The 15,565-nt window shown below is 39.5% G+C and overlaps 2 protein-coding genes across 6 annotated transcripts in view; one reads left to right on the forward strand and one right to left on the reverse strand.

Moving 5' to 3' along the window:
• Positions 1-15,565, forward strand: part of ASB3 (ankyrin repeat and SOCS box containing 3) — a 120,534-nt gene that overhangs the window by 16,699 nt on the left and 88,270 nt on the right. Inside the window, exon 1 of one of the 3 annotated variants that reach the window (XM_023735162.1) lies at positions 14,866-14,898. The exons of 1 other annotated variant lie outside the window; for it this stretch is intronic. Coding sequence is in view for 1 of the 2 variants with exons in the window: in XM_023735155.1 (XP_023590923.1) it covers positions 15,130-15,233 (104 nt within the window). In the remaining variant the exon portion in view is untranslated. Of the gene's footprint in view, positions 1-14,865; positions 14,899-15,074; positions 15,234-15,565 lie in introns of those variants that run through there. One more of the 3 variants, XM_023735155.1, reaches the window with a different exon arrangement.
• Positions 298-13,417, reverse strand: CHAC2 (ChaC glutathione specific gamma-glutamylcyclotransferase 2). 3 transcript variants are annotated; one of them, XM_004369592.2, is made up of 4 exons: positions 13,229-13,417; positions 10,749-11,947; positions 3,657-3,692; positions 298-2,010 (listed from the first exon to the last, which is right to left on the reverse strand). In XM_004369592.2, exons 2-4 carry the CDS (start codon positions 10,881-10,883, stop codon positions 1,612-1,614), a joined length of 570 nt encoding a protein of 189 aa, XP_004369649.1. In that variant the 5' UTR covers positions 10,884-11,947; positions 13,229-13,417; the 3' UTR covers positions 298-1,611. The 3 variants fall into 3 exon arrangements, with proteins under 3 accessions (XP_004369649.1, XP_023590980.1, XP_023590983.1); XM_023735212.1 differs by lacking the exon at positions 3,657-3,692; XM_023735215.1 differs by lacking the exons at positions 10,749-11,947; positions 13,229-13,417 and adding an exon at positions 4,965-5,554.

Raw genomic sequence — 15,565 nt, forward strand, 5'->3', positions numbered from 1 at the left:
TAGATTTCTGCCACTTACAAGAGGTGTAACTGTGCTGCTTATGTTCAGAGGAGTTATGCAGAAAACGGGGACATTTGCCTCTGTATGTAAAGTGCCTGGCACATTCTATGTGATATTCATTAATAAGCGTTAGTCCCCTTCCTGTCGTGCCAAACCTGTTGCTGTTGAGTCCATTCTGACACACAGCAGCAGCCCCGCAGACAGAGTAGAACTGCCCCATAGGGTGTCTAAGGGGCGACCGGTAGATTTGAACTGCTGACCTTTTGGTTAGCAGCCGGGCTCTTAACCACTGAACCACCAGGGCTCCTTCTGTTGTACAGGACAAGTAAAATGCCTTCTGGAAAACCATTATATAAAATAGGTAGCTGACTAATTTACCAAGTAAGGTGTTAATAAATAGAAAAACATGAAAGGACTCCCGTTCTTATTATCTAGGACAGCTTTTATTTATGTGAAAAACTTCTGTACTAATCGTTAGTCATGCCTGGCTTTGAGGAGTTCTTAGTAAATTTTGTACTAAATTTAATGTGATACTGAAATTCTCTGCATGTTGAAAGATTCTAGAGCGATTATATGTCCTGTTGAGAAAGGTGTCACCTATAATCAAGAATAATCTGATTAGTGTGAATCAAGGCTAATTCCACGTTGGTTAATTCATGTGCTTGTTTCCTACTTGAATAGCAGCATAAACACTTTTCTGTTGATACTTTTAAGTGACCAGATACAAGCGAAAAAAAAAGATCCTATGTAGCATATAATCAGGTAATGCCATTTCTTTCTTTAAAAAAATTACAATTCCAAAATCTGCTGTTAATTTGTAATATCAGAAAAACCCATCTTTTTTTCCAGTTTCTGTATAAGATTAATACAATGTGAATGACAGACTACATTGTTAGTGGATGTGATTTATATAATGTAATTTGTGTTCTTTTAGACTTAATGAGTTTTTTCCATGTAGTAATTAAAATGCATTTATTTAAAAAGAAGAGGTATGTACATTACAATACTAAGGACATTTTTATACTAAAAATGCCAAATTTTTTTGGCTTAAATTTGAAAATGCCATTTAATACCTGAATAACAAGGACATTCACGTTCAAGGCTGAAGTCTTGTCTGTATTACCATACATTTCTAATCACATATTATTTTAAGTTTTTATATTTTAAGCCATGGTTACAGAAATATTGTATGGGAGTATACTGAAGGCATAACCTTATTATGTTTACCTGACTTTTGGTTTAATTCTCTATAACTTCAAAACAGTATTGTGATATGAAGCAACAGAATCATTTTTACTCTGATAAAAACAAGAACCAATCTGAATCCTTCATTGTATTTTTTTAAAGAACCCACTTCCAATGAGCAACAGTTCCATATCGTATAGTTAGGAGATCATGTGTGTTATTAAAACTTGAATGGTTTTCTTCAGCTATATCTGTCTTTTGACTATGTGTTTTACGATACCTGCAATCAAAGTATAAATTTAGATGATATCCTGAATACAACAGAAAGATAAATAAGACCTTCAAGTAAACACATTTTCAAATCACATTGCCATTGTGCAATGAAGGTGTTCTCTGTAGACTAAAAGCTCTGCTTGTTTGGATAAGTCAATGCTTAGGTCTTTCTATACAATTGAGGTTCTCTTCTCCTTCTAAACGTTCCTTTACTAATTTTTCCAAAGAGAAAAGATGCTCATCTGCATCTTCTGGCACAAGGTTCCTGACAGAATTTGCAAGTTCGAAAAGATATTCCGTATTTCTTCCACTTGGGCCAGCTGCATTAAAAATTTGTTCAGCAATGTCTTCCAGAGGTGCAGGACCAAGATAGTTAGGATTATCACATGTTCCAATGTATAACAACACACTGAATGGTCTTGTTGTGGAGTCTTTTGGATAAAAAATGACTGTTTCAGTCCGGTAGCCTCCTTTCTCTCTGAAGTCAAGATATGCTTTTACTTCTTCTTCCCTTCCTATTGGCAGTTTGTAAGCAACACCCCATACACAACCCTGTTGAAAAATGAAAATACATCATTTAGAATTTACAACGCTAATTAAAATAGGTGACGATGTGTTATGATTTAGGAAGGTATCTTGTATGTTCTTAGAAGTCACTGCACTTATGCTTCACTTAAAGTGCACTGAAGAGGTACTTACTAAATAATAAAGAAAATCAGCCTTTCAAATTATTTATTCTGAATAATTTTTTTTGGGTCATAACACAACAGGATAGTTGTCTTTGTTTATATTTTTTAATTAGGTTTTTTACTTTTAACTAATAGGACGGCAATGAAAAATGCAGGTTTTCATTTTGTCATTAAAAATATAGTTCTATAGCTTTAAATGCATAGACACGTCACTTATGGTATAGGGCAGTGGCTTACATACTGTTTCACGGGGTACTTTAGTCACCCTGGATCCTACCTCAGGCACTGTCTGCATCTGAGTATTGGGGTGCTGGCTGGGAAAGCTCTGACACCCCATCCTCCTTCAGCTACAGCTGAGTGTCACTTTTATCTTTTTATGTATTAGGTAGTTCCCTTGTTTGAAGAAAGGGTTCTGTGTTTTAAAAGCTCTGTAATAATCATAATCAACTACCTAAAGCCACAGCAGGTTCATTTTATCTTGTTCATTTCTTAATTGTCTAAACTTTCAAATATGGTTTATAAATTACTTCATCCAGAAAACTAAATGGCAGCGTCTTCTGTGGAGAGAGTCCATGAACAAAGAAATCAATAAAAACAATGTACTTTGGCTGCAAAGAACTTAAATGGAGATTTCTTTTTTTGGTATTAAGAAAATGTCTGTGATATAAGCAGGACTTATAGTTTATAACAGATTTTTCTAGTTTCTTGACAGCCTCTAATTATTAAATATTAGGTCTGTAAGTATCTTCTGGAATGAATTAAAGTTCTATAGAAACAAAGTGCCATTTGTTTATTAACTGCTTAATTAGGAGTTATAGTTACCAGTGTAAAGCCATTTTTATGATGCTTTTTCTAGTGTAAATTATGAAAGCGTTTCCTAATCAACACCATTATTCATCTGCTGTTGCTAGCTGCCTGATTTTTATATATCAAGGTTTTCCCCAAAACTACCTCTTTTGAATCTGTATTCCAATATAATAGTCCAAAATAGTTAATAAACTCAGAATACAGGTAAATAATATTTTCTGGTACTCTAAACATATTTAAAAAGCACAGCATATCAGTTGCTATTGATAAAATTAGGCAATAAAGAGAATTCCGGACTGGGATTTCTGTTGAAAATATTAGAGAGTCCTAGGAAATGTGAGGAGAGCTTTAACGGATCCATTTGATTCTTAATACTAACCTGGCTATATGGAGCTGTCTCCAGTATTGTCAGAGGGTGCTGCAAAGTGCTCATGCACAAACTCACAAAGACAAAACAAGCTACATGCCATTTGGTTTTATCTTGTTCTCTACCCTGCATCTGGCATCTGCACCTTTTCCCACTGGCCTCATTTCCCACAGATGAAAAAAAACACAGCAAATATTGAGAGGAATTCTAAGCCTAGGAAGTTCAAGTTGTCCATGATGACTGTTAATAAAATTTCTCTGATCACTAAGCCTGAGACACATCTCTTAGCATTTTGTACGATTAGCGACTATACAGAAAGAATAATTATACCATACCCCAGGATCTTCAACAAGCGTCACAACTCTTCCAGGCTGTTTTAGAAAAAGTAAAAAAAAAAAAAAAAATTTTTTTTTTTTTCCTGAATGAAAGCTCATTAAGTAATCGAGCATTAGCAATGTAATTTTGACATGGAAAATATTTTAACTACATTTACTCATACTATGTACTTCTTTAAAGTGAATTTAAGAGAATCAACCTTATCTAAGCTATCATGGCCTTTATAAAAGGTTTCCACAATTTATATATATCAGGTGTATTATGTTCACTTACAATGGATAAATTAAAAAACATACCAGTAACTTAAGGCTCATCTAAAATGAAAGGCAAAATGAAGTAGCAATTAAAGTTCTGTCCCCTCCTTGGGAAAAAGACTGCTATAGTATTAGGGAACAAAACATGAAGCTCCAGGGCGCTTCCCTATAGGGAAGTGGTTCTCAAACTTTAGCATGGATGAAAAGTGCCTGGGGAGCTTGATAAACACACATTGCTAGGCTACACCCCCAGAGTTTTTCATTCTGTAGGGTTGGAGTCGTTGGAGAATTTGCATTTGTAACAAGTTTGGGGGTCACCCTGTTAGAACCGTTGTTACCAGGGATCTTAAATGGGAGAGGAATACTCTAACCTTTCCGTACATGGTAATGGGTACCTCAGGTTAGGCCTCTTAACATTCCTAAATGAACTTTACATTGGGGTTGGAGCCCTGGTGGCACAGTGGTTAAGTCTGGCGGCTAACCAAAAGGTCAGCAGTTTGAATCCACCAGCTGCTCCTTGGAAACCCTATGGGGGCTGTTCTACCCTGTCCTATAGGGTCGCTATGAGTCAGAATCCACTCGACGACGACGAGTATCAAGGGGTTAATGTTACTTTCTTGTATATGATCAGTTAGACCGTCTGGCGTTCTAGGCCATTTTATTTTTCTACTTTTGCTTTTAACGCAGGTCAGTTAACAGTTATTTAGGTATTACTTATTTAGATGTTCTCATGTATTAAAGAAAAAAACTGTTGTATGAAAAGCAGCTTCACTTTGTATCATTCAGCTTGAGACTGTAATGAGATATTATCAAGCCAAAACAAACTTTTGGTTTCTTCTTTCAAAGGCTGAGAAAATAACCTTTGTTTATAAATTGAAAATCTTAGAGAAAATCGAGACTTGGAATAGTCCATAATTTAAACCACAAAAGTGACTGAGAACGATGGCCGCCAGTTTTCTTTATAAAATCCTTACCTGGTGCCAGTGGTAACATGTCTGCTGACATGCTAGCGTTAAGGGAGAACACTGAATTGTAAGCCACCATTTTACCCACTTTTATGCCAGTGCTCGGGTACATGGTGAGCTCCAATCAGATACGTGTGTCATCTCTGTTGGTGTTTCCTTCTAGTTTTTGTCCGTATGTGTAGATATTTCATAAGCAAGGAACACAAGGGATATTGGATTATTATTTCTCATTTAACTCTATTTTCCATATTTAGTGTCATAAATTTTAATAGTCGCACAATCGATGAACTGTAGTTTAAACATTCCTGTGTTGTTGCACATTTACATTTCTGACTTTTCTATTTAAGATAATGCTCCAGTGAAGATGCATAGTACATGGTGGGGATCGTGTTATCCACAGGTATTATCTGAGGAATAAAAACATTTTTCTGGCACTCTAAATCTATTTAAAAACCACACCATATTAGATGGTATTGATAAATTAGGCAATATGGAGAGAATTCCAATAAAGAGAGAATCATGGAGGTATTGCCATATTACTTTCAATTTCAAAGTCAATTGTTGCGTGCTGTTGATTCAATTCCAACTCATAGAAAAGTCAATTGTGTGCTGTTGATTCAATTCCAACTCTTAGTGACACTGTATAACAGAGTTGAACTGGCCCATAGGGTTTCCTAGGCTGAAATCTTTTTGGGAACAGATCTTCAGGTCTTTTCTCCCATGGAGAGGCTGCTGGGTTTGAACAGTTGACCTTTAGGTTGGCAACCAAGCACTTAACCTTTGTGCCACCAGGGCTCCTTTCAATTAGGAGCTATTTATTGAATGCCTCCTATGTGCTGAGAGAAGATAAAACCTTGATTCTTGTTTCCATGAGCTTATATTGTAATTCTGGAATCCAAACTAGCATGTGAAATAAGTAGAGAATACTTAAGGGGTAAGATGTACGTCATTTATTAAGTGCAGTAAGGTGGCCAGAAAGGAAGACAAAATTTTGACGAAAGGGCATCATGACTCATGGGTGAGGGCCTAGGGACAGGACTACACTAGATGGATTGTCTGACTTTAGCAGAGGGCCCCCATGTGAAAGAAGGTTCGAAAACATAACTAGAGAAAACAGGATAGTCAGATTTGAAAAGCCAGTGAGGGCAGGTGAAATTAGAGGGCAGTGGGAAAGAAGAAACCACTGAAGTTTGGGAATTGGAAATAAGGAGCTCCTGGTGACTGAGCAGCAGGTGACTTGTGTGACAGATGACATGTTTGGGGAAGATTAGTTCTGGTAGAGTATGCAGGTTAAAGTGGAAGCAGGAAGACACTCAGTCAGACATGTTAGCAGTTCAAGTGACAAGTTCTGCTCTCCATCTCTCCTCACATCCAGCCCAGCCACCAATTCTTGGCAGTTTTGGCTTCCGAGTATCCTTTAGTAGCCTCTTTTAGGGATTTCCCTGCCTGCCTCTAGTTTTGCTTCCCTTCAGTCTGTTCTCTCCATGGCCCCAGAATGATTTTCAGGTACAAAAATTGGGCCACTCGCTCCTGAGTTTCAAATTCTTCAGGGTTGTGATATGCTACAGGATAAAATCAAAATTCCTTAGCATAACTTAACTACACACCTCATTTCTTACCATTTTCCCTCTCAAGCTGTACTGAATTCTTTATAACTCTCACAGACTTTCATATCTTTTAATATACTGGTGCCTACTGTGGAATGCCCTGCCCCCTACATCACTGGGATATCCTCCAGCCACTCCCTCCACAAAGCCTTGGCTGACTTCCTAGGTGGACTTACCGGTTCCTTCGCCCAAGTTCTCATTTCCGTCGTAGCACTTTGCACATACTGCTGCTGTTTGCTTGGGCATCTTTCACCTGTGTAACTGCTCAGTACTAACTGCTGAGGGGAGGGGCAGTGAAGCCCTGGACTTATGGTGGTGGCAGGTGGAAAAACAAGGGTGTATGTAGGGAGTCATTTTAAGGGAAAATAAAACAGGTTCCTGTGACTGCTTAGGGATGATAAAAAAAATGGAATAATGCTGGCACTACTGATAAATTTACTTAGAAATATTTTCTAAAACTTAAGCTCTTTGCCCCTAAAAAATAGGTTGTTGAAAAATAATGTAAGATTGTAAATACACTAAATGCTTTTTTTCGGGCATTGAAACTGAAAAAGGAGATGTTTAAGCTGAATGGGACTGGAGGATGTTGTAAAATGTTTGAGTCATGATGGGTGTTTTCACTGGGTAATGAGTAATATTTCTGATCTAGAGCTAGAAAAGCTAGGGATTTAATAAATGTTCGTTATCTCTTGTATTAAATTCGTTCCTTTTTTTAAAATTGTAATATATTCTCTTTGATGATTGAAAAATCTTTCACATTTTTAAAAACTCCTAATTTTTGTGAGAAACTGCTAGTGAAATATAAATATAAAAGAGATGCTAATTAAGCTTAGGAAGAAATTAAAGTTTAATGAAGCTGAAAAGAAAGTATAATTTAATAAAGCAAGTAGGTTCAGTATATTTCCCACAAATGTCACATAGCACTGTGTGGAAATGAGCCAAACACTTGTTTAATAATGTCTCATTTCATGTCAGTGACAAGGCATTTGTGATGACTAATTTACTAGGAGTATATTTTGCTATAAAAAGCACAGTCCCATATAGCATATATATCATTCTTCTAATTTGCTGAATATTTCTACAGCCTGTTGTATAAGGCTGGCAACTTATTATTATGAAAAATGTAAAGTAAAATTATGATGTTCTTTTCATTTTTTAACAGAACAGTATACTTAGAAAATGTTTGGTACTTAGATTTTCTTTTAATTTGCTATGTTGGATTCTTTAAATAAATGTAGGTGTAAAACTATCAGCCATTGCAGTTTTTTTCTCTTAACTTTCCTTTGCTGCATTTTAGTAAATTTAAGTAAAAACAGACACTGGCTTTTATAGCTCTCTTCTCCTTCAAGGAGCCCTGGTGGTACAGTGCTAAGAGCTACTGCTGCTAACCAAAAGGTGGGCAGTTCAAATCTACTAGCCGCTCCTTGGAAACCCTATGGGGCAGTTCTGTTCTGTCCTGTGGGGTCACTATGAGTTGGAATTGACTCGACGAAAATGGGTTTGGTTTTTTTTTTTTCTTTTCTTTTTCTCCTTTTAAAGTATCAGGCACTGTTTGACATTCTTGTCCTCAGTATGTTCTGACAGTGGACATATCTTGACATACTACGTAACAAACACATCATACGTTTTGGTTGAGACTAGAGTAGTAAAATATGTTATAGCCATATACAGAAGTATTTAACACTTGGTTATTAAAATTGGAGCCTGGGTGAAGACTTTTTCTCTTCAGAATGGCAATTTTGCGTCCACATCAAAATTGTTTGCCCTAAGTCACTCCACCTTTTTCAAGTCATTCCGTTCAACATCTCTGTAGGCCAGTGTAAAATCAAACAAAACCCGTTGCCATCAAGTTGATTCCAACTCATAGCGACCCTATATAGGACAGAGTAGAACTGCCCCATAGGGTTTCCAAGGAGCAGCTGGTGGATTTGAACTGCCGACCTTTTGGTTAGCAGCTGAGCTCTTAACCACTGCGCCACCAAGGCTGTAGGCCAGTATAGTCTACCTTAATGCCAACATCTTAATTGACCAACTCTAGTTGATAATGGCTTTTTAACTCAGGTTCTTTTCATGATTTTAATCCTATGCCCCTTTTATGAGCAGGTGCAAACTGCTCTGGAGCCTTTATCCCCTCCCCTTTCTATGACTGCAGGCGTTTCTTTGGAAGTAACACCCAACCCTATAGGACAGGGTAGAACTGCTCCATAGGGTTTCCATGGAGCGGCTGGTGGATTCGAACTGCTGACCTTTTGGTTACCAGCAGCCATAGCTTGCCGTAGCTCTTAACCACTGCGCTACCAGGGCTCTGATCTTTTCCTAAATCTGATTTTTAGCATTTTAGATTTTGTGCTTTTGGACCAATATTCATTTGTTTTATAAACACAGTAATAACGCCCATATAAGTCTTCAGAGAGTATTTCAGAGACATATAAGCAATCAAAATTTTGTAACTCTTAATCGGCCTAATAACTTGTTTAGTGCTTCTGTTCTACCTCCTATTTCATTGCATAGTGCCTGGGATCTTAAAAGCTTGCAAGTGACCGTCCAAAAAACAAAAAAACTATTGCTATCGAGTCAATTCTGACTCGTAGCAACCGTATAGGACAGAGTAGAGCTGCCCCTAGGGTTTCCAAGGAGAGGCTGATGGATTCAAACTGCCGATCTTTTGGTTAGCAGACAAACTCTTAACCACTACACGACCAGCACACAACAGTTGGTCTCTATTTGCCTTGAGCAACAGAGGAAGAACGAGTGTCAGGAATAGGATATGGAATGTGTGGCTAATTGCCTCCATGAACAACTGCCTCCTTTGCCATGAGACCAGAAGAACTGGATGGTGCCTGGCTACCATTACTGAACATTTTGATCAAAGATTTTGCAGAAGAATCCTGATCAAAAGGGGAGGTTGGGGGAATGCAGAACAGAATTTCAAATTCTCATGGACTCCAGACTTCCTGGAGCCATCAAGGGTGTATGAACTCCTAAAACTACTGACCTGAGATAATCTTTAAACCTTAAACCAAAAATACCCTCTGAGATCTTCTTAAAACCAAACAACAGTGTAGCTTAACTAGTTTAAAAAAAAAAAAAAGTCTGCCTTGAGTATTGTGCTTTTTTAAGAACTATATGGGATCAAACTGACAATAGCAACTTGAAAGATTCGATAGGAACATTATGGGGCAGTGAATTTATGTTACTGGAGGAGGAATAACTCAGAAAAGGAGAGTGAGAATGGTTGTACAACTTGAAGAACGTAGTCAATGCCACTGAACTGTACATGTAGAAACTGTTGAATTGGTGTATGTTTTGCTGTGTATATTCTCAACAGCAACAAAATTAAAAAAAAAATTTGTAGCTCCTCCAAAGGTTTGAATGTTAACTAAAACAAATGTCCACGTTACCCAAATTATTAGTTACCCAAAACTTAATTTTCTTTAGGGATTAAAGTTAGTTGTTTTGAAGGCATTACAAGGCTGATTTGCAAAAGCAGTATGCTGCTACTAACTTTCTGTAGATATGTACTGAAATGAATGTCTTGGATGATTGGCTGAAAAATAGATCAAATAAATTTCATATTCATAATTTAGAACATTGAGAAAGTTACATTAAAATAATGTTGAGTATATGGGTTTGGAACTGTGTTCACTCGTAATAAACTGGAAACTTTTTATCTTTGCTAATATCTCGCAATGTAAGTGATCAAGATAAACTCCTTAATAACGAGATGATTTTGGAAACTAGTTCAGCACTCACCCTAGGTGTCATAAAGTGAAACCTTTGGAGAGTTTTAAAGAAATCCCAGAAATAACATTGCACGTCTGAACTCAAATCAGTGAAAACAGCCAGAATGCAGAAATGCCAATAAATTTAATTGCTAAAAAGCTGAATTTTCAAATTGATTTTTGTACTTCAACCCCGTGGCGACACGAAGATAAATCTCTCCATTCGCTTTATTTTTTTCTTTTTTTGTGGGGGAGAAGTTGCCAAGAAGTGGGTCCTCTGCCCGGCACGTCAGCCCCGTTTAAGCTTGGGTTGCCTACGCCCGGCTCCTCTAGAAACGAACCACCATCTCCAGCGACTTCGGAAGGAGTGCCCTTGGTTTGGGGGAGAAGTGAGTGGCGGTGGCCGAGGGGGACGCACAAGTGTAACAGCCCCCTACCCCCACCCCGTGCTCGGCCCCCAGGGGATGAGTCCCGCTCGCTAGGCCGGGAGCTGGAGAGAGGCGCCCCGGGGGCAGTGAGCGTGGGGGCTGGCTGGCGCCTCACCTTGCCGGGGACCCCGCGGTGGTCCGTGCTGCCCTGCCAGAAGCGTCTGCTGTAGCCTGTGATGTACCCGACCAGTTTGTCCTGATAGGCGAAGTCCACCTTCCATATCAGGGAACCGTAACCAAACACCCACATCCTTTCCCGGCTCTTCCACCGTGGTGGCCGTCAGTCCTTGCGCCGTGGACTCGGCTGCGCTGGCGGGGACTACAGTCTCCCGGACGCAAGCAACCGGTTGCGCGGGCACAGGCGGGATGGCTACGTTGCTGCTGGGCGCAAAGAACTCTGGGACTTGTAGTACGAGGACTGTTTTTCCGACGCTGTATGGGTCAACATTATTATTATTTTGTTTCCTTGCTTAGGGGTCAAGAAACACTGACCTTCTTCTGTGTATTAAGCAACGGCTTTATCTGCAGTTTCCGTAAGTCACCCGAACCACCCGCTGGTTTTCTTGTGCAGAAGACTACAGTACCCACAATCCTTTTCGGAGATTGCTGGACCTGATTTTAGAACTGCTTTTTCCTAACTGGGGAGGGGAAGGAGAAGAGAAGCGGCAGGAACGCGGCTGTGGCGTCAAGATAGGGAGAAGTGACGTACGAGCAGGCAGGAAAACGTTTTGTTTTGCTTGCATAGTTCGATTTTCTGCCGATAGGAAATCCAGCAGCCAGAGGAGTGCAGTGTGTTTGCTTACAACTATTTTTTTTCTTCTCCTGTGTTTTTGCCTTTCAAATAACAGTAGAACGCTGGCTAAAGGAGACTTGCCACGCCTGTGAAAGAGCTACTAGGATGTCAACGGAAAATTTTATGTATTTAAATTTTTCGCACGAAACGACCTTACTTATATTTAGTATTCTCAGCAGCTCACTCAGAAAAGCTCAGGCAAAGGTTCTTGGGGCTCGTGGACAGGCTTTGGAAGTAAGCCGAAATTGTGTATAAAATTTGAGGCATGTGTGCTTTTTTTGAGGAGAAACTATAGCTTTCATGAGTTTCTTCAAGGGGTCAAGGGCCCTAAAAAATGTTGAAATCTGCTGATTGGGAAGCCCACTTGGACCATCATGCCTGTGCTTGTGTATGTACGTCTTACCAAATCGTTGTTCCTTCTTGAGGATTTCTAATATTTCATGGTCTTTAGATTTATTAGACTGCCACAGCATCCAGATTCAGAGTATTTTTCTTGCTCTTGAAATCAGCAGGGAACTTTGCTACAAAGAAAAACTTTGTTTAAGAATAAACAGGTCTTTTCATATTTTCTGCCGGTTTTAGTTCGTATACCATCACATGCCTGGGATGGTTAGTAGCGCCCCCTCCCTCCCAACTTTTTATTTTGAAAAATTTCAAACATACAGAAAAGTTAGAAAAAAAGAGTGTAGCGGATATGGATATACCCTCCACCTAGATCTAGTAATTAACGTTTTGCCACAGTGGCTTTCTTTTTCTCTTGGTACGTATGGTTTTTTTTCCTAAAACATTCGAAATAAATTGCATATACAGGCATTCCTGGCATTGCGAATGGGAAGATGTTCATAACCTGGGGAATGCCTGTGTATTGTGATATTTCACAGCTAGATACTTCTACGTGCATCTTCTAAGAATAAGGACATTCACCTAATAAGCACAATACCATTAACACACCTAAGAAAATGAACAATAATCCCACCATCAAGTATCTATTCCATATTTAAGTTTCCTTAATTAATCTCAAAATTGTTTTTGTAGCTGATGCGTTTTCACCCATCCAGGATAAAATTGAGGTTTATCTGTTGTATTTGGTTGTTTGACTTTGTTCTTTCTCTCCGTTTTTATTGTGGTAAGTAGATAGGTAACAGAACATTGGCCATTTCTACAGTCTTCACGGGTCTGCACTATTTTAATCCAGAACATAGAAAGGTTTTTTTTATAAAACAGGAATTCTTAATAAACAGTTTACTCTGTTAGCTAGTCTAGATTAGGAGTTGAAGAAAATAACCCTGTTGTAGGGCATTTCTTTTGGCTTCTTGCCTTAAGAAGCTCAGAGATATTAGCCATTTCTGACACTTTTTTCCAGTTATTGCTTATTAATCTGGATACGTTAGCATCATTAGTAACGGGAATGGTACCTGTTTTTACCCAAATGCTGCTTTTAATGTCTTTGGAGTAGTATTCGTGTGTGTGTGTGTGTGTGTGTGTGTGTGTGTGTGTGTGTATGTGTGTATGTGTGTATGTGTTTGTGTATGCCTTACCCACTTTTTCCTACGTAGCTAAAAAACTTTTTTGTATTACATGAATATGCTTCTAAATTGCTCTAAAGTATATGTGATTTGCTTTCTGTATGAAGCTTGAATATAATAGCCTTGGTTAGAAGTTAGCATGGTTTAAAAAAGTATAGCTTTGCGTTTAATATCCTCCACAGTTTGGCCCTCAGCTGCCTCTCCAGCCTCATTTCCTTATCTTCTTTGTTTACCTAACCCTCTTGCCAACATGAGCTAATTGTTTTCCTTACTCACCCTTACTTGTTCATCTTCGGTTTTTGGTTCTGCTGTTCCTTCTGCCTAGGAATGCTCTTCTGCCCATGGAAATAGTCTCTCCCTTCTTTGACTGTGCATGGCTCTTTCTTTGTCTGTCCTCTTTTATGGAACTTTCTAGAGACTTGAGATAGAATCCGTGTCTGTGTCATGTTTGTGTACTCCAAGTTGTTGGTCATCCAGTTGGTGCTCAATAAATAAGTACTGGGTTGCTATGAGTCAGAACCAACTCGATGGCACCTAACAACAACAATTGAATAATGGAGTCCTGGTGGCGCAGTGATTAAGAGCTCAGCTGCTAACCGAAAGCTTGGCAGTTAGACTCCATGAGCCGCTCCTTGGAATCCCTGTGGGGCAGTTCTGTTCTGTCCTACAGGGTTGCTATGAGTGGGAACCGACTCGATGACAACGGTTTAGGTTTTGGTTTAATTGAATAATTAAATGTTGTGTAACAAATACATTCACTTTCCCTGGTAATGACCAGTTGATCCACTCAGATTAATCCATACCTAACATTAGCTGTTTGAGTTGCACTTCTGCAGTTACAACTTTATATTTAAATGTGACTGTGGGTAAGTTTAAATTTACTACAGAAAATACTGTGTGCTTTTATTTCCACAAAATCTTCCTTTTCTGGATAAATTTTTCAGAATGTGGCTGTTTTGGTATTTCCTGAACTGCCTTCTATGTCAGTCAGAAAAACTAAGAGCAGGTGGGGTGGGCTTGTTACTGAGCAGGACTTCAAACCCACCAAACCAAACTCAGTGCCTTTAAGTTGATTCCGACTCATAGCGACCCTGTAGGGCAGAGTAGAACTGCCCCAGAGGGTTTCCAAGGCTGTAAATCTTTATGGCAGCAGATTGCCACATCTTTCTCCCATGGAGCGGCTGGTGAGTTCGGACTACTGACCTTTCAGTTAGCAGCCGAGCACTTAACCACTGTGCCACCAGGGCTCCTTGAGAAGGACTACCGACTTAGGAAATAACCAGCCCTCTGAGAACTCTGAATCTCAGCTCACCCTGTCTCATAGTATGGCTAACAAGAAACTGTCTTTGTGAGAAGTTGTAAACTGAGAATTATACTGGATGCCGACTCCAGGGGAGCTTGAAATAAGCTTTGAAGCAACATGAGGAGGAGGGTGATAATTCTGTGAAGAACTTTATGGACTGGTGTAGGAAAGCTGGGCTCATCTCTTTACGGTGCTTTTTGTTGGTTTCAATATCTTCCGTCAGTCGGACTATTTCCCAAGGATGGTGTGCTGGTTAAGATTGTGTGTCAACTTGGCTGGGCCATGATTCTCAGTGTTTTAATGTGATCACTCCCATGATTGACTATACTGTGAGTAGCCAATCAGATGAAAGGGAGTCTCCTTGGGGGAGTGGCCTGCATCTGAATATAAGCAGACGTTCTGGCTTTTTGCTCTCTCTGGATCCTGCGGCAGCCTCCTGTTGTCTCATCTCCGGTTCTTGGGACTTGAGCTGTCAGCTTATCTGCTGAACTTGGGATTCATCGATCTGCACAGCCTGTGAGCAGGAGCCCTGCTCTCTGACCTGCCGATCTTGGGTTTGCCAGCTTCTGCGGCTGCGTGACTTAGGAGAGGCATCTACTTGGGACGTTCTAGCCTCTACAGTCGTGTGAGCTGTTTCCTTGATGTAAATCTCTCTCTTTATATATTTATACACTTTACTGGTTTTGCTTCTTTAGAGAACCCAGCCTAAGACACATGGAGAACCTGAGTGTCTAACCTTTTCTGGGAAGGAAAACCAGGATTACTACTCATCTTTGTTCCTTTAAATAAATGTCTTTCACTCTTTTTTCTGGCCTTTTTGGGCTTAGCTGTTTCCTGTTTGTTACCGTTAGTTGCCTTTGAGTCATTCTGATTCATGATGACCACATGTGTGCAGAGTAGAACTGTGCTCCATGGGGTTTTCAAGGCTGTGACCTTTTGGAAATGGATCACCAGGCCTGTCTTCCCAGGTACCTTTGGGTGAGTTTGAACCACCAACTTTTTGGTTAGTAGTCAAGAGCTTAACTGTTTGTGCCACCAGGGGACTCCTCTGTTTCTATAAACCAAAAAACCAAACCCATTGCTTTTTAGTCGATTCTGACTCATAGCAACCCTATAGAATACAGTAGAACTGGCCCATCCGGGGTTTCCAAGGAGCGCCTGGTAGATTCAAACTGCCAACCTTTTGGTTAGCAGCCAAGCTCTTAACCACTGGGTCATCAGGGCTCTGTATAGAGAGCTATAAACAAATTCTTGAGGCTGAGCATTGTCGGCAGTTAAATAGTCATCTCTGCATAAAAACCCAAAAAACC

Source organism: Trichechus manatus, unplaced genomic scaffold (assembly GCF_000243295.1).
Source record: "Trichechus manatus latirostris isolate Lorelei unplaced genomic scaffold, TriManLat1.0 scaffold00005, whole genome shotgun sequence".
Classification (NCBI taxonomy): domain Eukaryota; kingdom Metazoa; phylum Chordata; class Mammalia; order Sirenia; family Trichechidae; genus Trichechus; species Trichechus manatus.

What these genes read in the sequence shown, in the direction of transcription:
- CHAC2 (XM_004369592.2), bottom strand. Translation starts at nt 10,883, where the DNA reads ATGTGGGTGTTTGGTTACGGTTCCCTGATATGGAAGGTGGACTTCGCC. An exon ending in ACCGCGGGGTCCCCGGCAAG is followed by an intron (nt 3,693 to 10,748) that starts GTGAGGCGCCAG and finishes TTTCTAAAACAG; the next exon opens with CCTGGAAGAGTTGTGACGCT. An exon ending in CGCTTGTTGAAGATCCTGGG is followed by an intron (nt 2,011 to 3,656) that starts GTATGGTATAAT and finishes ATTTTTCAACAG; the next exon opens with GGTTGTGTATGGGGTGTTGC.